This window comes from Lithobates pipiens, unplaced genomic scaffold (genome assembly GCF_037356315.1).
Source record: "Lithobates pipiens isolate NorthernLeopardFrog02 unplaced genomic scaffold, aLitPip1_a1.2 Scaffold_16, whole genome shotgun sequence".
Taxonomy (NCBI): domain Eukaryota; kingdom Metazoa; phylum Chordata; class Amphibia; order Anura; family Ranidae; genus Lithobates; species Lithobates pipiens.
The window spans coordinates 585,203,776-585,224,821 of record NW_027507748.1 but is presented as its reverse complement, the minus strand read 5'-3'; the positions used below and the strand labels follow the sequence as shown (position 1 = coordinate 585,224,821).

At 41.3% G+C, this 21,046-nt stretch overlaps 1 protein-coding gene across 2 annotated transcripts in view; it reads left to right on the top strand.

Annotated features, from left to right (window-relative positions):
- The window catches only part of AMHR2 (anti-Mullerian hormone receptor type 2), an 81,022-nt gene that overhangs the window by 26,760 nt on the left and 33,216 nt on the right, over nucleotides 1-21,046 (top strand). The window contains exons 4-7 of one of the 2 annotated variants that reach the window (XM_077483845.1): nucleotides 3,361-3,432; nucleotides 4,608-4,729; nucleotides 15,242-15,463; nucleotides 17,287-17,401. In XM_077483845.1, the coding sequence (XP_077339971.1) occupies nucleotides 3,361-3,432; nucleotides 4,608-4,729; nucleotides 15,242-15,463; nucleotides 17,287-17,401 (531 nt within the window). The remainder of the gene's footprint in view (nucleotides 1-3,360; nucleotides 3,433-4,607; nucleotides 4,730-15,241; nucleotides 15,464-17,286; nucleotides 17,402-21,046) is intronic. The other variant, XM_077483846.1, reaches the window with a different exon arrangement.

Genomic DNA, 21,046 nt, shown 5'->3' with positions numbered 1-21,046 from the left:
CGGTGCTTCTACCAACTCGCCAGTACGATCAAAGCCAGAATCTTTTTTTTATTTTTTATTTCAGGCTTCCCAGCCTAGAGGTGAGATGTGGGGTCATATTGACCCCCCAGATTTCACTGTAAAGAGGACCTGTCACCCCATATTCCTATTACAAGGGATGTTTACATTTCTTGTAATAGGAATAAAAGTGATCAAAAATATATTTTTGGGGAAAAAAATGTCAAACTAAAATAAATAAAGTAAAATGAACAATAAAAAAATAAAATAAAAATTAAAGCGCCCATGTCCCCATGTGCTCGCATGTGCCACACATGTGAGGTATCGCCGAGAATGTTAGAGCGAGAGCAATAATTCTAGTCCTAGACCTCCTCTGCAACTCAAAACATGTAACCAGTAAAAAAAAATTTAAAGCGTCGCCTATGGGGATTTTTTAAGTAGCGACGTTTGGCGCCATTCCACGGGCATGTGCAATTTTGAAGAGTGACATGTTTGATATCTATTTACTCAGCATAACTTCATCTTTCACTTTATGCAAACATTGGGCTAACTTTACTGTTTTTTTTGTTTGTTTTTTAAGCACAAAACAGTTTTTTCCCCCCAAAAAAACGCGTTTGAAAAATTGCTGTGCAAATACCGTGTGAGATAAAAATTTGCAACGACCACCATTGTATTCTCCAGGGTCTTTGCTAAAAAAAAATATATATATAATGTTTTGGGGTTCTCTGTAATTATCTAGCAAATAAATGATGATTTTTACATGTAGGAGAGAAATGTCAGAATTGACCTGGGTGCTCCAGAACGCCTGATGGCGCTCCCTGCATGTTGGGCCTCTGTATGTGGCCACGCTGTGTAAAAGTCTCACACATGTGGTATCGCCGTACTCGGGAGTAATAGCAGAATGTGTTTTGGGGTGTAATTTGTGGTATGCATATGCTGTGTGTGAGAAATAACCTGATAATATGACAATTTTGTGAAAAAAAAAAAAAAAGGAAATCAGTACTTCAGGTGTGATCAATTTTCAGATATTGGCACCATAGCTTGTGGACTCTATAACTTTCACAAAGACCAAATAATATCCACCAATTTGTACTTATTTTTACCAAAGATATGTAGTAGTATGAATTTTGGCAAAAATTTATGAAGAAAAAATGACTAATCTGCTAAATTTTATAACAGAAACAAAGAAAAATTCATTTTTTCGCAGAATTTTCGGTCTTTTTTCTTTTATAGCACAAAAAATAAAAAACTGAGAGGAGATTAAATACCACCAAAAGAAAGCTCTATTTGTGTGAAAAAAGGACAAACATTTCCTATAGGTCCAGTGTTGCATGACTGAGTAATTGTCATTCAAAATGTGAGGGCACCGAAAGCTGAAAATTGGTCTGGTTATTAAGGGTGTTTAAGTGCCCAGTGGTCAAGTGGTTAATAATAGAGCTTGCAGTCAGTAGTGTTAGGAGATAGTGCGTGCTGTCTGCGTGCTCTGTACCCAGTACATACCGCTATAATATAGGGCAGGCCCCTACTTTCAAACATCCAACTTACAAACATCTCCTACTTGCAAACGCAAGGAGACAGCAGCAAGTGAGATGAAAAAAGATGGACGACAAAACAAATTATACAGGGGTGATAACCCTTCCCTATGTTTTCCAAAAAGCTTAAAAATCGTTTTTTTGACTGGAGCTACACTTTAAAAATGTACCGGTTGAAAATGACAAACAGATTCAACTTAACACAACAAACCTACACAGTCCCTGTCTTGTTTGCACCGCCTGTATACTGCTGTTCTGAGTATATAGGGCCTGGGGGCCACACGCATTTCCTTTTTTTAATATGGGTACGGGGTTCCCCTTAATATGCGTACAAGACCCAAATAGGCTGGTAATGGGCAGGGAGGGCTACCCATGCCATGTTTCTCAATGATTTTCAACCATATTGCAGGAACCAGATATAACATTAAAACCGCAAGCAGTTGTAAATGGTGTTATTTCCGTTTAATGTCATTTTGTGCAGGGACTGTTCTAAACACGGGAAACACGTGGCACTTCACAGGCATACTACAGACACCCCCCAGGCACCATATTTAAAGGAATATTTCACCTTTTTTTTTTCACTTTAATCGTCATTAAAATCAGTGCTCCCGCCAAAACGGCCGTTTTTAAAACTTTTTTTTGCAGTGACCCATGTCCCCTGAGGCAGGAGGCAGGTCCCCAAACCCTTTTTAGGACACTATCTTGCATATTAGCCGTTAAAATTAGCACTTTCCATTTCGAACGTTCGAGTCCCATAGACTTCAATGGGGTTCTAACGTTCGTACCGAACGCAGGGGTCGTTCGCAAGTTCTGGTGCGAACCGAACCGGGGGGGTGTTCGGCTCATCCCTATTGACAAATTTCTCCCATGTAGTTCTGGGCTGATTCCTCACCGTTCTCATGATCATTGAAACTCCATGAGGGAGATTGACAGTTATTTTGTGTTTCTTCCTGTTATCACCCTCTCCCCAAGCTGCTTGGCCATGGTCTTGTAGCCCATTACAGCCTTTTGTATGGCGACAATCTTGTCCCTGACATCCTTGGACAGCTCTTTGGCCATGGTGGAGAGATTGGAATCTGATTGCTTCTGTGGACAGGTGTCTTTTATACAGGTAATAAACTGAGATTTTGAGCACTCCCTTTAAGAGAGTGCTCCTAATCTCAGCTCATTACCTGTATAAAGACACCTGGGGGCCAGAAATCTTGCTGATTGATAGGGGATCAAATACCTATTTCACTCAATAAAATGCTAAACCTACCATTAAAATTTGACTGATAATTTCTTTGTCAGTGGGCAAATGTACAAAATCAGCAGGGGATTAAATACTTTTTTCCCTCACTGTACATACGACTCATACCTACAAATGGAGGAAGACAACAGGAAGTGAGAGGAAATCTACCCCTAGAAAGGGAAACTCACTCCTGTGAGAGTTATCATGGGTAAAAAGTGTCTCTACTGAAGCATTATCACCGGTCCTTGTTTCCACAACAACCCAATTTTCAAAATCCAATTGTCATTTGGACAGAAAGTGAGGTGAAATCTTCTGAATAGGGGCACAAACAGCAAAACAAATGTTACAGGGGTGTTAACCCTTCCCTATGCTGTCAAAAAAGCATAACATTTTAGAAAATATATAATACTTATGATGTTTTTTGGAGTCTTTAGGCCAAAAATGCACATTTTAGCATGTGTGCCAAAAATGAAAAGAAAACCATGGAGAAATATACAAGTACTGTAGAGATGTACTGAATATGTTGTTGTTTTTTTTTGTCTTCACACTTTAAATTAGAATTGATAGAATCTAATGTATTGCACTGTATATAAATTTTAGGTGATCATGTGGCCATACACGTGGCAATGATAACTATTTTGGTGGCATTGTGCGCATCTGGGGTAATTTTAGGTAAGTAAATACAAGAATCAGAATGAATTAATGTTGACCTCCAATCAAATAGCTAAATGCACATTTGAAGAATATCTATTTATCTATTTCCTTCTATCTATAAATAGATAGCATTGTTTATAATTTTAAGTATATGGTGTAGCACCACCTGGTGTACATAGTGTGTATAGGTTAGGTAGATTTAGTTGAGCTTTACTGTAGTCAGTGGAGTCAGGATTAATTGGGGTCATGTACAGTTCAGCTGGCAGGTTCTGATGCTCTGTTGCCTCCCCCTGGTTTCTGGAAGCTTCCAGAAAGTTTCAGAACTTAGTGGGTGGAGGAATGGAGATAGAAGACTGAATATTCATGGGAGAGCTACCAATCCCTTGATGAGGACAGCCCAGAAGGGTGGAAAGTTTGCCCATAAATGCTCAGCAGCCTGGTCATGTAGGGAGATAATCTAAAATTCAGAGGTCTGGAGGTACCCCTGTGCTGAGGCATCTACCTCTAGGCAGAAGGTGCCGCCTGGGATTTTGCTAGAAGTCTGTGATCACTCAAGTTGTCCTCAAAGTTGTACATTGGTCAAGTTCTGGGCATCCCATAACCTCCCTAACCCCATTCAAGTTATTTACACCAAATAAATAACAAAAACATTGCCTTTGGACCGGTTTTCGGACTACGTGTGCCTGCCTAAAATGTTGCCCGGCTGTGCAAAGGGGGAACCAAAATCCAGTGGCTCCTGAGGGGGTAGTGCAACAGGGGTTTTACCTGCAAAAATAATTTGAAATTCCGTCACTCCTTGTCAGAGATTTACTTAATCCTGCTAGACAACACATCATGGTTGGTGACCTCAGTTTACAATATTTCAGTTAAATAATACAGTTTGTTTACCATCCTGCCCCCAGTCTCAACAGTAAAGGAGCAGCAGCTCACTCTGCTCTTTCCTCCTGTCAGCATGTTCTTTGTCAGCGCATGAAGCAGAGCCTGACTGGCTTCAAGTGCTCTATCTTTTCAATTTCTACAATATCAAGGATTACAGAAGGCCAATATCAAAGATATTCAATGAAGTTACAATAGCCACATGTAAAAAAATGTTTACATTTGTTTGGAGTTCAACTTTAATTTTAGCTATACAAAAATGACTGGCTATGCAATTCTCATTTCTCTGTTTTTCATTCTTTCATTTTTATAAGCAGTAAAGTGGGGAGTGAATGCTTTTTTGGCCAGAAAGAAGGATGAGTTAGAACTTCAAGAAATTCCCACTTTACGGGAAAGTGGACCACCAACAATGCCTGTGGAGGGTCTTATTCTGCTCCAGGTTTGTAAGATTTGCAAATGTATTTATTTTTGTTTTTACCAGTTTTAAAGTTAGCTAAATATACAAATACAAAAGGTTACATAATAGACAACAGCAGTTGGTATCATAACATCCCAAAAAGAGTACATATGGTACAAAGCAATACAATTTTAAGGTATGGGTACAGTGTCATTTCAAATACGCATCGGAACATACTAGAATCTCATTCACCAGCTTGGAGGAGGGGAAATGATGAGTGGGGAAAGGAGGGAGGTAGGAGGAAGGAGGAAGAGATGAGGGGTACCAGGAGAGGTAAGGAGTGGGAAAAGGAGGGAGGGGGAGATTACAGGGTTAGTAACTAAGAAAACCCGCAGACTAGGTCTGCTAAAATTTGCAGCATAAACAAGAATTAGACAGTGATACCTATTGCATCAACCCAACAATTCTAAATTGGATCAAACCTATGGGGGCAGTTCCTAGTAGCATATGTAAGCTTATATAGAGGTAGAGTCCCCTTGATGGCTGCTTTCAACCCACTCACTGTAGGGGGGGCAGAGGATTTCTACTTTAGAATAATTTCTCTTCTCACATAGAAAGCAGAGTAGAACACAAAGGCACCGCACCCCCCACAAGGCCCAAAAACCACAGACAGGGAGCCAGCAGGAGGGTAAGGTTGCCCACTGCGTTAACAGTGTCCACCACTCCCTTCCAATAGTGTTTCAGCTCAGGCAAAGCCAGACAAAAATGAAATTAAGAGCCTGTATTGAGGCCACATCTAAAACATGTATCTGAGGTTCCCGGATATATTATGGACAAGCGCTGGAGAGTATAATAACCTCAGTTTATTATTAATTTCAGTTGGAGAAACCAGTCTCTGGAGGAAATCATGGTTTTCAAATATTGAAGTAGGCAATCCTCCCAATCATCTTCTGTCAAAGTGGGAATGTCAGCATGCTATTATGGTATAGGGTAGTCATTTTAGGTAGAGTAAGGGGTGACAAGATTTACACATTTAGCACAGCAAACTACTGTATATTTTGTCATCAATAGCAGCCCTTCTCAACCTTTTCAACAAAGAAGGACCATTGAAATAAATTTTCAGTCCTGCTAATAATTAATATAGCTACAGCTCATGATACATTAGCGTTTTGGTCAGTAGTAAGAATGCTCTTTACATTTGTGGTCAATGGGAAAAATCCTGCCCTTTCAGTGAGCTAAAAAGATCATTGGTGTCAATATTAGCTTATCTGGGAGGCTGAAATGGCTCATTGCTCAAGGAATTCATAGAAACCTCTGGAGGACCCTAGGGTGCCACAGAACCCTGGCTGAAAAAAGCTGGTCTATAGAATGTTTGTTGATAAATGATAAAACTACTCCAGATCTCCTATCTCAGCCCTTTACTGAAGGGTCTTATTTCCCATTTAGTATGTAGGGAGTGAATCCTTTCATCAGCTCCAGCTCTTATCATTTTAATTCCATACCCAGGACTAGTAAAAGCCTGTGAAGCTCCTCACGCTCATTCATGGTGTACTAATTTAATTGAATTGGTTTAATACATTTAATGGTCAAAATTACTTCATTAGTGTACTGTTACTCAACCAATAGACAATAAAGCCTGGCTGGTTTTGAAGCTAAGGCAAAAGATAATTTTAAAGGGTGCCCTAAACAGGCCAGCTTAGAAAATTTGAACACATGAGCTGACACTTTGTTAATCCTAGTTTAACAGTGATTTGGCACCGCATGATGCATGCCATCATTTATGGTGAACCAGCACCTAATGTTAAATTATGTAAGTATTAGTTTCAATAATGAGAAACAATCCAGTCCTTTCGTTATGTATATACAGAATTACAAACACAAAGACGGGCACACTTTGATGCGTCAAAGTTATATGAACAACCCAGTCCATAAACAAAATCACTGTGCACGAGTTTTCTTTTCCCTCAATTTTATTGACTGTAAGAATATACATTGCACAAGTTAGGAACTGGCAAATCATACATCACAGTCATGAATCACACAATTTTTACAAAAATTCTTTCTTACTACGCTTAGCATCTACAAAATCTTTAACTAACTAATCAAATTGTTTCTGTTTCAATATTTTTTATTCAAATTTCTCAAAAGTTTACAAAAATGTTCATAAAGAACAAATACAGTAAACAATATTTACTAGATAGATAACTTTCCGAACCTTTTGTTAGACATGAATCTACACCTACAATATATATTTTTCCTAGTAGAGATTTCTACTGGCGATACAGTTTATATCATCTGTGTCTCCATGAGGTAGCCCCAGTGCTCGTTTATTATTCCAAATGTGGCATTATCATAAGGCATCTCAATTTCCAATTACAGTTAACTATAGAGTCTCTACCTCATACAGATATAAATTAAAGGATGCTTATAGCTCTTAACAGATTGCAGGCACGCTTAAGATTTACTGTATACATTAATGATATGGGTCTACACCTTCACATTGAGGATATCACATCCCTGGTCACTCTGAAACCGGATTTCGCCCAAAGGGAATAATCACTGTTCGGTGCTTTTAGGGATTAGGCTAGAAGACCCTCGTTAGTCTACAGCAAAGACCGAAAAAAAAGAAAAAAGAAAGACAGTAGAAAGATTGAAAGGAGATGTAGGGAATGACCTCAAGCTCCAAATCCCACTGCCCTGGAACCGCTTTAATCAGGTATATCAGATATTCTAATATTTAGATGCATTCTATCATTCAAGTTCACTATCATGCGCTCATTATTCATAATCCAGAAAAGTTTGTGCTTGAGCTGCTCGAATGGCACTACAGCCGATTTCCAATATTTTGTGATTATAATTTTTACCGATATAAATATAAACACACCCTAATCCAATACTGCCTTACCTTAGGGCATTGCCACGATATATGGTACATCGTTCCCTCCTGTCCGCATCCACGTAAACACAAGGGAGATGCTTCTGGTATATAGGTTGCCAGCTTAACTAGGAGCTTGTACCATCTCAAAAGTATTTTATAACTCGCTTCTATAATAGAAGTATTTATGAGTGACCTCAAGGCCTCCTGGGCTATAGTATGCCATTCATCCAGCTCAATAATTTCCTGGAGGTCCGCTTCCCATTTTTCCATGTAGCCTTGTTTGACTTGTGAGTCAGTTAATATAGTATACATTTCAGAAATATGTCCCCTGATTTTATCAAACTTCTGACACAAGTATTCCATTGAGGTCATACTTACTTCCCTTGAAATGGTACTTAAAAATGCATTAACTGTATATATAACTGTATATATCTGAAGTACTCTTAAATCGGCAGTTGATGTTTTTCTACTAAAACCTTTCTCGTCAATATTCCTTTATGATCACATAAGTCATCTATGCGCAGCAAAACTTTGTTGGTCCACCAATCGAATATTCTGGCGATGAGGCTTGGGAAGAAGTTCCCATTTCCAAGAAAAGGGGCCATTGGGTTATGCTGGGATTAAAATTTATATGTTTTTGTTAACCTATCCCAAATATTTAAGGAGAAGGAGCGTGCTGGGCATAAAATTGGGGGTCGTTCCTTTGGTGTAGCCAAAGCATATGAAAAAATCAACCATTCCCGACATGGGTAGGCCTCCACCTGCATCCAGATTGGGTGGGACTGGGTAGAGGGAAATCTGGCAAGCTGGGCCAACTGTGCCGCATAATAATATTTTTGCAACTCTGGGGTCCCCAGCCCACCTTCTCTTTTGGGAGTAAATAATGTACGCTTGTTCACCCTAGGCCTTTTATCCCCCCAGATAAAGGACATAAGTTTTGTCTGGAATGCTATCAATTCCGAGTGGACCAGTGCCACTGGCAGCATGTGGAATAGATATAATACTTTCGGAAGAATATTCATCTTCACAGAATGTAGTCTGCCAAACCATGACGGTGGCTGGAGCAGTGATCTAGCTAAGTCAGCTGTGAGATGTTTGAATAGTGCAGGATAGTTTTGAGAGTATAAAGTGCGCAAGGATGGAGTGAGGTTAATCCCTATGTATAGGAGAGCCTCCATGTGCCTTTCCTCCAGTGAGATGTTTATGACTTGTGACTTGTCATGATTTATTTTAAGACCTGAGATTATTGTAAATGGTTTAAGTATTGTGTATAATTTGGGGAGGGTGGTGATAGGTGACGAGATCATCATCAAACTGTCGTCTGAAAAAAGGACGTATTTATGTTCACTATTGCCGCATTCAATACCTCGAATATCAACAGAGGTACGAATTTTTAGCGCAAGCGGCTCCAGGGCCAAGACAAAAAGTAGCAGGGACAGTGGGCAACCTTGATGAGTCCCTCTTTGGATGGTAATGGGGCTTGTGGAGTATTCCTTTATCATTAAGGCTGCTGTAGGGAAGCTATATAGAACCCAGAGCATGGGCATAAATTGTGACCCAAAACCCAGCTGGGTTAAGACATAAAAGAGGTAGTCCCAAGACAAGGAATTGAATGCCTTGTGTATGTCTAAGAACAGCAACATTCCTCTCCTTGGTCCCCTCTCGTCCCAGTCCGATTGTATTGCTGAGATAATGTCTATGACTCTTCTGGTCTGTACCTTGGCAACCAGGAACGAACCCCGCCTGGTTGGAGTGGATATATTGCGCTAGAAATGCATGTAATCTAACCGCCAAGACTTTTGTCAACATTTTAAAATCATTATTTATCAAAGAAATTGGACGATAGTTTGCACAATGTCCATGATCCTTCCCGAGTTTAGGAATGACGTGTATATACGCTGTGTTTTCCTGAACCAGAAGGCCTGTGCCCCATCGAATTTCATGTACAGAGATGCGGGGTCAAGATTTATTGGAATTTTCGGTAGTATTGATCTGAGAACCTGTCTGGGCCCAGTGCTTTAGAGGGTTTCAAACTTTTTATAGCCTGTCCTATTTCTATTTCCGAAAATTCCTTATCCATGAGTTCTGAGGGATCTTGCGTCAATTTGAGCAAGGGAATATTGCTAAAAAAAGTTGTCCATTTTGCTGTGGCTGACTTTCGCTGGTTCACTGTATAATTTAGAGTAAAATTTAGTCAATTCATTTAAAATGAGTTCTGGGTTTTGGGTCAAACGTCCGTTGTTTAGTCTGAGTTTAGGTAAAGCTGGTCTATAAGGACAGGGAACCATTTTCCTTGCTAGTAACATGGTGAGTTTATGCCCCATCATATAGTACCTGTGTTGTGACCAACCTATGCGTTTTTCTGTCTAATGCCGCGTACACACGGGCGGATTGTATGGCGTACTTAGTCCGTCGAAACACATTTCAGCGGACAATCCGCTCGTGTGTGAGCTTCAGCAGACTTTTTCAGCGTGCAGTCCGGAGTACTAAGTATTTAGGTTTTTTCGAAATTCTGTCCGTCGTACTTTGGTTTCAGCGGACAATACAGTCGTCAGTATGCTAGTCGGACGGACTAAGAATGACGCATGCCCAGAAAGGATTTACAGGGCGGAAGGGTGCTTTGCTGTGTCTTGGACTTCCTATTTCTAGTCCCGTCGTACATGCTGTACACGTCATCGCGCAAGCTTTCGACGGACTGTTTGTGCATCCGTGTGTGGTCAAGTCCGTTCAGTGGAAAGTATGACGGACTGTCCGTCGGATTGTATGACGGACTAAGTACGCCATACAATCCGCTCGTGTGTACGCGGCATATGTGGTAAGACTCAAATTCAGTGTCAATCTGGCCATATCTATTTTGTGTCTAATGTCTATCTGCGGCGACACTCTTTGTTCAGATAGTAGATCATTCAATTCCTTCTCTTGTTGTGTAATCGTACTGTCGTGGGATCATTTGATTCTGGCCACTATTTGTATCAACTTACCACGAATAGTGGCCTTCAAACTGTTTCATCTTGAGGACACTGTTCTAAACAGCCACATGGGTCATCGTGGCTCTCAGATAATTCTTTATCAGTGCCAATTTGCTAAACATCCCGAACAACTAGTGACCATCATGCTCAAATGTATTGTAATGCCTGGTTCTACTGACACTACTAGGTTTTTTTTTATTCAAAAAGCCATACTTACGATCTGACATTAGTACAGTGACCTCCCCTGCTGTTCTTTTGTGTTCTGATAGGGGGGTGACTCTCCGTCAGGGCAGTCCAATCAGTGCTCTCCACCAGCAGCTGAGAGTGCTGATTGGGAGCGGGTTGGCTGCTGGCTTTCCAGCATACTTGTCTGACAAAACCCGGCCAAACGGCCAACTTCTGTCGGACCTCGCTATACACACGGGTTGAATGTCGGATCGTTTTTATTGAACCGGCCGATGTCACCTGACATACGGCCCATGTGTACTAGCTTTAGGAGCTACAGTAACACCTGGAAAGTTATCACAAAGCCCTTATTAATGTAATACAATTGCTTTTAAGATGGAATGAGACATGATCGAAGGTTGCAAACTGGACAATTTCCTCTACAAACACACTACCGAAGTTTTGAGGGAAAAAAGTTTCATTTTCAAGTTTCATAAGCCCTCACTGGACTCTACCAACCTGAACAACTTGAGACCCATCTCATTGCTCCCATTCACCTCTAAATGTCTAGACCAGGGGTAGGGAACCTCGGCTCTCCAATTGTTTTAAAACTACAAGTCCCACGAGACATTGCAAGACCCTAACAATCACAGGCATGACTCCTAGAGGCAGAGGCATGATGGGATTTGTAGTTTCAAAACAGCTGGAGAGCCGAGGTTCCCTACCCCTGTTCTAGGCGCTTAATCTACAACCGTCTTAGCTCCTACCTCAGTGAAAATAACCTTCTTGACCCCTTACAGTCTGACTTTCGCTCGCAGCACTCCACGGAAACTGCCTTACTAAAACTCACTAACGATTTACTAACTGCTAAAACCAACAGCCAATACTCCATACTCCTACTATTTGACCTCTCTGTTGACCACCCGGTCCTTCTCAATAAACTACACTCCCTTGGCCTCCGAGATTCTGCTCTATCCTGGTTCTCTGCCTATTTATCACAGCACTCCTGCAGTGTCACCTACAACTCTGTCTCCTCCTTTCCATTGCCCCTTTCTGTGGGGGTCCCCCAAGGCTCTGTTCTTGGACCCCTTCTCATCTCTATCTACACCTCTTCAACTGGTCACTTGATAACCGCCCATGGCTTCCAATACCACTTATATGCTGATGACACCCAAATCTATCTGTTTACTCCTCACCACACACCTTCAGTGTCTTCTCGCATTACTAACTTACTAACTGACATATCAGCATGGATGTCGCACCACTTCCTTAAACAAAATCTCTCTAAAACTGAGCTATTAATATTCCCCCCTGCACATGCCCCCCTCCACGACTTTTCCATCAAAAATAAAAATGCAACCATCAGTCCCTCCCCTCACACCAGGGTACTAGGTGTAATCCTAGACTCTGACTTGCCGCCCCTTTTTAACAAATGAAACCATCAAGCTCCTCATTCACTCCCTCGTTATCTCTCGCCTTGACTATTGCAACTCCCTTCTCATTGGCCTGTCTCTCCTTAAGCTATCCCCTCTTCAGTCTATCATGAATGCTGCTGCCAGACTTATACACCTTACCAACCGCTTAGTGTCTGCCAACCCTCTCCTCCAATCCCTACACTGGCTCCCAGTCACCCAGCGAGTTAAATCTAAAGTACTAACCACAACATACAAAGCCATTCGCAACTCTGCTCCGAGCTACATCACCAATCTTGTCTCCAAATATCACCAAAATCATCCTCTTCGCTCTTCTCAAGACCTCCTACTCTCAAGCTTTCTTGTCTCCTCCTCTTATGCTCATCTCCAGGATTTCTCCAGAGCCTCTCCCATCCTCTGGAACTCGCTACCTCCACCTGTCTGGCTATCCCCTATTCTTGCTACCTTCAGGCGATCCCTGAAAACTCATCTCTTCAGGAAAGCCTATCACATCTCTAACTAATCTTTTACCACTTCCATCAGCCCATTCCCCACAGTTACAACCTTTTGTACCACCTGCCCCACTGTATTAGATTGTAAGCTCTTCTGAGCAGGGCCCTCTTAATCCTCTTGTATTTTATTGTATTATAACTGTATTGTCTCCCTTTTATATTGTAAAGTGCTGCGTAAACTGTTGGCGCTATATAAATCCTGTATAATAATAATAATAATCATTTTTTTTATAAAGGAAGTCTGGGGCCTCCACTGGCAGGGGCCCCCTCTCCGGCAGGGGCCCGGGCAATTGCACCTTTTTCTCCCTTATAAATCTAGCACTGTCTACCATCAGTCTGCTGAATTTAGTTCCATTTTAAAATGTTCAAACATACCGTATAGCAATATGGCAGAGCAAATTAGCTTTCTATTCCAAGTTGTTGTCTAAATCACAAAGCAATCAAAGACATAAAATGGTGGTTTGAGTTGACAGCAAGTATATCAAAGTTGCCCAGATTGAACCAGATAGAAAATTGCAGTCACTTTTTAAGTCAGTGCTTTTTTCCATTTACAATTTGATCTATTAATGGACTGTACTGAATCTGTCAATTTATTGGCCAGTTCCAACTTCACACATGGATGAATTTTGTGCAGAGCATAATTTAGAAGAGGTTTCCAAGGTGTATATTGAAATTCAGATTCAATGGTATTGTTATACTATTTTATACAATGGGTAAAATAAGTATTGAACGTGTCACCATTTTTCTAGGCAAATAGAAAGAAGAAAGGCTACACCTTTCCTCCTTTCTAAAGGTGCTATTGACATGAAATTTTCACCACACGTCAGTAACAACCAATGCAATCCTACACACAAATAAACCAAAACAAATAAATTCAGAAATTAAATTACCGTATTTATCGTGGTATAACACGCACCGGCGTATAACACGGACCCCAAGTTTAGGAGGGCATTTTAAGGAAAAAACGTTTTAGGAGGGAAGTTTAAGGAAAAAAAACGTACATTTAAATGCCCGTCAATGCAGCCTTATCAGTGTGCATCTGCAGCCTTGTCCATCATTGCAGAATGATCAGTGTCATTTGCAGCTTGCCCAGCGCTGTTTGCAGCCTTGCAGAGTGTCATTTGCAGCTTGCCAGTGTCATTTCCAGTTTGCCCAGCGCCGTTTGCAGCCTTGCCCATGTTTAAATATCCCGCCGCCGAGACAGACCGAGCGAGCGCCGCCGAAAAAGACCGAGCCGTCTGCTTCAAGACACCTTCTGTATGGAGAAAGCAGTCACATTCATTGCTCAGGTGTGATTTTGTCCCATTCTTCCACACAAACAAATCTTAAAGGTTCTGTGGGCCTCTTCTATGAACTCTGATCTTTAGTTCTTTCCACAGATTTTCTATTGGATTCAAGTCAGGTAATTGGCTGGGCCATACTAGCAGCTTTATTTTCTTTCTCTGAAACCAATTGAGAGTTTCCTTGGCTTTGTATCTGGGATCATTGCCTTGCTGAAATGTCCACCCTTGTTTTATCTTCATCATCCTGGTAGATGGCAGAAGACTTTTATCAAGAATGTCTTGGTACATTTTCCATTCATTTTTCCTTCAATGAAATTAAGTTTGCCAGTACCATATGCTGAAAAACAGCTGCACACCATGAGGTTCCCACTTCCAAGCTTCATGTTTTTGGGGTGATGTGCAGTGCCATTTGACATCCAAACATGGTGTGTATTATGGCTTCCAAGGAGTTCAATTTGGGTCTCATCTGACCAGACTATATTCTCCCAGTATTTCACAGGCTTGTCTAAATGTTGTGCAGCAAACTTTAAACAAGCTTTAACATGCTTTTTTTTTCAGCAATGGAGTATTGCATGGTGAGTGTGTATACAGGCCATGGCAGTTGACTGCATTACTTATTATTAACTTTGAAACAATTGTCCCTGCTAGATCCAGGTCTTTCTGAAGCTCTCCACAAGTGGTCCTTATCTCTTGGACAACTCTTCTGATAATTAATTTCACTCCTTTTTCAGAAATCTTGCAAAGAGCACCTGGTCATGGCTGGTTTCTGATGAATTATGTTCTTTCCACTTCTGGATTATGGCCCCAGCAGTTCTCACTGGAACATTCAGAAGTTTAGAAATCCTTCTGTAACCACTGCCATTAGTATGTGTTGCAACAATAAATGTTGTAAAGGTCTTGAGAAAGCTTTTACCCATCATAAGATGTTTCTTGTGTGACACCTTGGTAACGAGACACCTTTTTATAGGCCACCAGTTGAGACTGAACCAGCTGATATTAATTTGCACTGACAAGGGGCATGATTGCTTTCTAACTACTGATAAATTTCAGCTAGTGTCTTTTTGCACCTCCCTTTCTTAACGTGTTCAATACTTTTTTCCCTGTGTCATTCCATTTTATTAAACATAACTTAATTTTTGAACTTATTTGTTTTGGTTTCTTTGCATGTATGGATTGCATGGGGTGTTACTGACTTGTGGCGAAAATCTTACGTCAACAGCACCTTTAGAATATATTTACCTAGAAAAAATGGTGATGTGTTCAATACTTATTTTACTTGCTGTATAAGAGTATATTATGTGAGTCCATTAATTTATATGCTCGTTTTATACCTAGGCTCTTAGAGAGGATCTCTGGCTTGGTGCATTATGTGAGAGAGGCGTCATTATAAAATGTTTTCCACCACCAATGACAGACCTGTATTATCAGGAATGGAGGATTCTCAACCTGTTGACTCCTCTGCAGCATGAAAACATAGTTTGCCTCTTAACTGCTGGAACTGGATCTACAGGTGTGCTGGAGCATCATCAGCTGTTAGTTCTACAGCATTACCCTGAGGTACGTTATTGGAATCCCCAGCATTTATACATTTTGTCCAAGTACAGGCCATTGTATTTGCAGGTAATCAAACTGTCTCAGACTCACTGCAGCATTCTGAAAAAAAAGTGAGATGAAAGTGAAATGCATTAGGGCTGGTTCACACAGCGAGGCGCGGCGAGGCGTCTCCGACTTGCCTCGCCGCGACCTGCGGGGATCTCAGCGGCGACTTGCAGAGGACTTCTGTATAGAAGTCAATGCAAGTCGCCCCCGAAGTCGCCCAGAAGTAGTACAGGAACCTTTTTTCTGAGTCGGAGCGACTCGAGTCGCTCCTCTCAGAACAGTTCCATAGTACTGAACGGGGGCGACTTGCGGGAGCGAGGCGAGGCGAGCCGTGTCACCTCGCATCGCATCGCTGTGTGAACCGGCCCTTAGAATTGTATGTTTATTTAATAACAGGTCAAACAGCAGAAATGTGCAGCAATACAGCAACAGATCAGAAATCCGCTTTTAATAATCTGGCTGCATTTAATTACTATTAGTACAAGGATTTATTACTTATAAGATGTTGTTAAACGTGCAATTGTATTGAATCCCTTGTATTAAATCTCTTGCTTGCTCTACTCAGTAGAACACAGTATTCAGTAAAACTAGACTAGTAGTAAATTATGAGACCCAAGGAGTGCCACAAAAGTGTATTGTGATGACCTCACCCTTGCAAGTGGCATTAAAGTAATTTCTTAAATGCGATAAAAAAAATAGTAAAAATCATATGCAATTGATGTTTTTTTTTTTTTATTATTCCTTTTTTGGAGCTTGGCTTTTCAATTGTCCCCTGGTCACACTGGTTGATGCCGGTACTGCCTGTGCCTCCTGTGCTGCCATGATCTATGGAGTCCTAAATGAGTCTCTGTTATGCCCACACCCCTGCCCTATACTACACATAGACAGCATGAGAGGCGACCACACAAGAAGAAAGGCTATACCTTTCCTCCTCCATAGGGGGAACCACTGTTAATCACAGGGCTCCAAAGATCTTGGTGGCACAGGGGGCGCAAAAAGAAGTGCATGAAGCAGCACGGCTGGGGACATTAAAAAAAAAGTGAATTTTGTTGTTTTTATCTGATTTAGAGGGAAAAAATACTTCAATAACTCTATAAGGGCTAAGGATGGGTTGTTTGCCAATAGGTAGTGTTTAAAAGTTTTTTTTTCTATGAAATATAAATGCAGGCCTGTTTACAAGACAAAACACACAATGTGCATGTAGTATAAAATTGCTCATCTTTGGATTTATTTCCTATGCCAGTAGTACATATATTTTCATCTACTGGGATGAAAAAACAGAACATTGTAGTGGAAAAAGTGATTTTAAGGGTTTGTATTTTTTTTTTTTTAAATAAACATTTATACTTACTTGCTCTGTGCGGTGGTTTGGCCCCAAACCTCCTCTTCTGGGGCTCCTCAATGGCGCTCTCAGCTCAACATAGCAAGTGGCTTCCCATGGTGGCACTCATGCAGGCATCCTGAGCTGAACTGTGTACGCCTATTGACACACTCATTGCGGTTTGGCCCTGCCCCCTACTCCCTCCTGACAGGATTTGATTGACAGCAGCAGGAGCCAATGGATCCCATTGCTGCATCCATGTTGAGTGAGGAGAGAGAGCAACACTCCTGCTCTCGGGTACAATGCTGGATCTAGATTGGGCTCAGGTAAGTGCTTATGGGGGTTGGAGGAGCTGAACATGAAAGGTTTTTTACCTTAATACAGAGAATGCATTATGATAAAAAAAACTTTTAGCCTTTGCAACCACTTTAGGCTTACCTTGATTTCCTTCCTGTCTTAGGGATCTTTGAGGAGCTACTTGACTGGTCGAACCACTGACTGGGCCACAGCCTGCCGAATGGCCATTTCACTAAGCAGGGGACTGGCTTTTCTCCATGCCAACTTTAGGAAGGAACGTTAGTATTTTTTTTAAATATCAATGTTTTGTTAATCTGTCAGGATGAAAACAATAGTTACATAGTTAGTGTGGTTGAAAAAAAAGTCAATTTATTTCATAGTAAACTATTGAAGATCATATATGACTAATTTTAAGCAAAAATAGATGCACAAACAGTCTATGGGCATCTACTTAAAATTATACTTTATAAATTTATACTTACCTATACGGATGGAACATCAGACCGATGCTGCAGCTGTCCCCCGCCACCTCTTCACTGAGAACTGAGCCACTGAACACCGCCGGTGGCTCGGTTCTCTCTTCACCCGAGCAGAGAGATGCTGCCTGTCAGTCAGCATCTCTCCTGCTCAGCTCCTCCATGCTCATTGGAGTGCTGAGCTGTGTTGGCATGAGGAGCGGCCATCTCAGCAGCCAAAAGAGACGCTGAGACTGGCATCAGTCAGGCAGCTGGTAGATCCAGACTTCGGAAGTCGGGATGTCGTGCTGCCTCGACTGAACTTGGTGACGTCAGCCGAGACCGATCTCCACTGAAAACAGGTCACAGAAGGTAAAAGATACCTGATATAGTGGGGGTTAGCAGTTCTAACAACCAATATGCTGCAATGCATACCCACACAAGAAAGCAAACACCCTGTATTGTAAGAGCATCCTGCAGCTTAGTGCAGAACAAAAGATATAGCAAGTAGACTGTGACAGACCCAACCAGAACAGGGGCTTTTGGGGGGGACCAGGGACAACCCAGCCTCCTATTCACTGATTATTACCCATAGAGGAGACCAGGGATTTTACCTGCTTCTTTCAGTCAGATCATGGTGAAGAGCTCAGTTTAGCCTCTGATCCCATGGAGAAAGCAGATCACTTTCTAATGATGGACAACCAAGTGATGAACGCTGAGAGCGAGGCTTGGATTAATTCTCTGAATATAGACTTCCCTTCCGGAGTGGATGGAAAGGTGTAATATTATTTGTACAGGTTTATAGTCAGAGGGAATATGGTGACCCTCCTACAGACTGGGTTGGAGAGGTTCCTTCACTTATCAACAATATCCCTCAAGAAATTTATGAAGATACATCAATTCCACCTTTTCAGACTGCTGGAACATTATATGAGTTTGTCTCATAGACTGCTGTAGACTGGTGCCAGACAGTCTGAGATGAGATGGGATCCCTGATTAATCAAAGAACAGTCTGGGCACCTAGGCTTGTTTAAGTGACTAGTTGTTTCATTATCTTAATGTTTATGTTGGCTGTTCCTTAGCTATGTTATTATATTCCTGTTTATTGTTTGCATTGTTAGGGTAATGTGATCAGGCTCACCTGATCTTGTGTGCTATATATTCTGCGTGAATTTACAATAAAGAGTTCCAGTTCCAGTTTGCACCTAAGCTAGTATCGTCTAGATCTTGAGTGCTAAGCTATAATGCCGGGTTCCTGGGTCCAGACTGGAGGAAGCTAGATACTGACGGAAGCACCCAAGCTGGGCCCTGGACTGTTCTGTCACATACACTAACTTGGGTGCTATAGTGACTGCTTCCAAAGGTTTCTAGGGAGGGTGTGACACTAATATTGCTCAGTGCCTTCATACACATTTCTGTCACACTAATCCTGAAATGAAGCTCTCACAATCATGCCAGGCTTGTACCCAACATGCCATAGCATTAGAGAATTAAAGGGGCTCTCCGCTTGGAGTCCTGATAGCATTTGCTAAGAAACAGAAACAAAAAGGGTTAATAGTTTGTATGTATGTATGTAGTGAAATAAGAAGCTTGAGAAAAAGAAAAACCATGGAAAACATTTTCTTCATTAAATAACCAAGTCATGTGTGTTCTATATTATATATCCCACTCTTTCTCTCTTCATTTTGTCTTCAGACTGAAAGAAAATGTATAGAACACCAAATAAAGCAGATATGTTTTCAAGGCCATGCACTATCAAATAGTCCAGCTGTGAATGTAGAGGAAGCTTTAGATTCACATTTCAGCACAAATATACAAGTGCTGACTTTGATATCTGTCACCCACACATTTGCTGTTATCTAGGCTTCTTTCACTTTTTCATTTTGTTACAGATAACTCTTCATCTGTCAGCACATGTGTTGCATTCTTATATTGCTTTTTTTTTTTTTTTACTGTGGTTCTGAAGGATCTCAATTGATGCACTTTCTTCTTCAGTTCAGCTTTTATATGAAGACATGAATCTAAAGAAGAATGTCAAACTTGTGTAGAGGTGTTCTGTGTTCATTACATTTCACATTTAGGAACAAAAAATGGTCCGACAATTTAAAATATATGCCCAAATATTGCCCAGATATACCAAATCTCCCTCCCTCCCTCTAGATCATGTCCCAGAATTATTTCTTTCTTCTGTCCTGTTCTTGTTGCAAGAAACAGCATTGTTTTTTACTCCCTGTGGCATCACCAAGCTAGTAAAATTGTTGCGGGGCAGCTCCTCATGGATCAGTACATATGGACCTAAGTATGCCCCAGAACTACATCTCTCATGATTCCTTTCCCTATACAGAGTGTGCATTAAAGGTAGCAGCACTGGTTTTCTGGCAAATAAAACATCTATGGAGAGAGACAGAGGGCGAAACAGGCAGCAGGCAGGATTGAGGATTGATAATGCCGACTGGAATTTAGGACAGCAAACCAATCAGGAGAGAGGTAGTCTGCAATGTTCCAGATCCCACATTCTGAAAAGCTATAGTGCTATGGGTTGCCACACAATGGAAGGTCATGTGCAGCCTTCCCCTTTTGGGGAAGACCACTGGTCATGTGACCTGCCAAATGTGGATGCCCAAAGAATTATTTTTGTTAGACAAGGTGTTTTACAGGTGCAAATCTCCCTTACCCGTATAAAGCTGACCTTAGACATTCAACAGGGACTCACCAAGATTCAAAAGATTTATGGGCAGGCTGAATGTACCCAAGTTGATTGATCAATCAACTTGGGTACAACCAGCCTGTCATATTTTACATACAATTATCGCTAGCAGCTTTTATAGCCACTAGCAGTAATCACTGTGTCCTCCCAGTGGGGGCAGCTCCCCAAGTCTCTCTGCCAGGAGTACACAACGGCTCCGCAGGAGGGATTCCCGGTTGCAGGAAAGAAAATCACTTCATCTATGGCCAGCTTAACAGAGCACTGTTCTTACTATACCTTGCACTTGTTTTAAGCATAGGTGCTGTTCTTTATGTTACGGTATGTGCTCTTCAGCTTGGTTATCATGTTGTCCTCTTAGATGGTACTAAAATTGACCTGTCTGAGTTTGACCAGAGCTGGTTGGAAACTTCCAGAGAGAGAGGTGCTGAGGAGAAGCCTGTCTGTCTGTGCTTGCTGAGGCAGTCCCTACCCATGGTTTTTGGGTACAGGGTTTAATCTAAGGACATAAGTTTTCCAGGCTTGCTCCTTTGGCACTTAGCCCTGTATTACCCATTCAGTGAGTCTGTGCTGCCTCCTCATTGAGGGTTTTTTGTAAGTAAATTAACTCCAGATGAATGACCTGGACAATGGAAGAGAAAAGAGATTTTAGCCACAGTGATGTTTCTTGAAAACCACTTATGCATGAAAGTTTTGTAGGTACCTGTAAAAACGTACTCTGTTTGGGGTGTCTTGCTTCCAATGAAGGACGACTAACTCTTAAA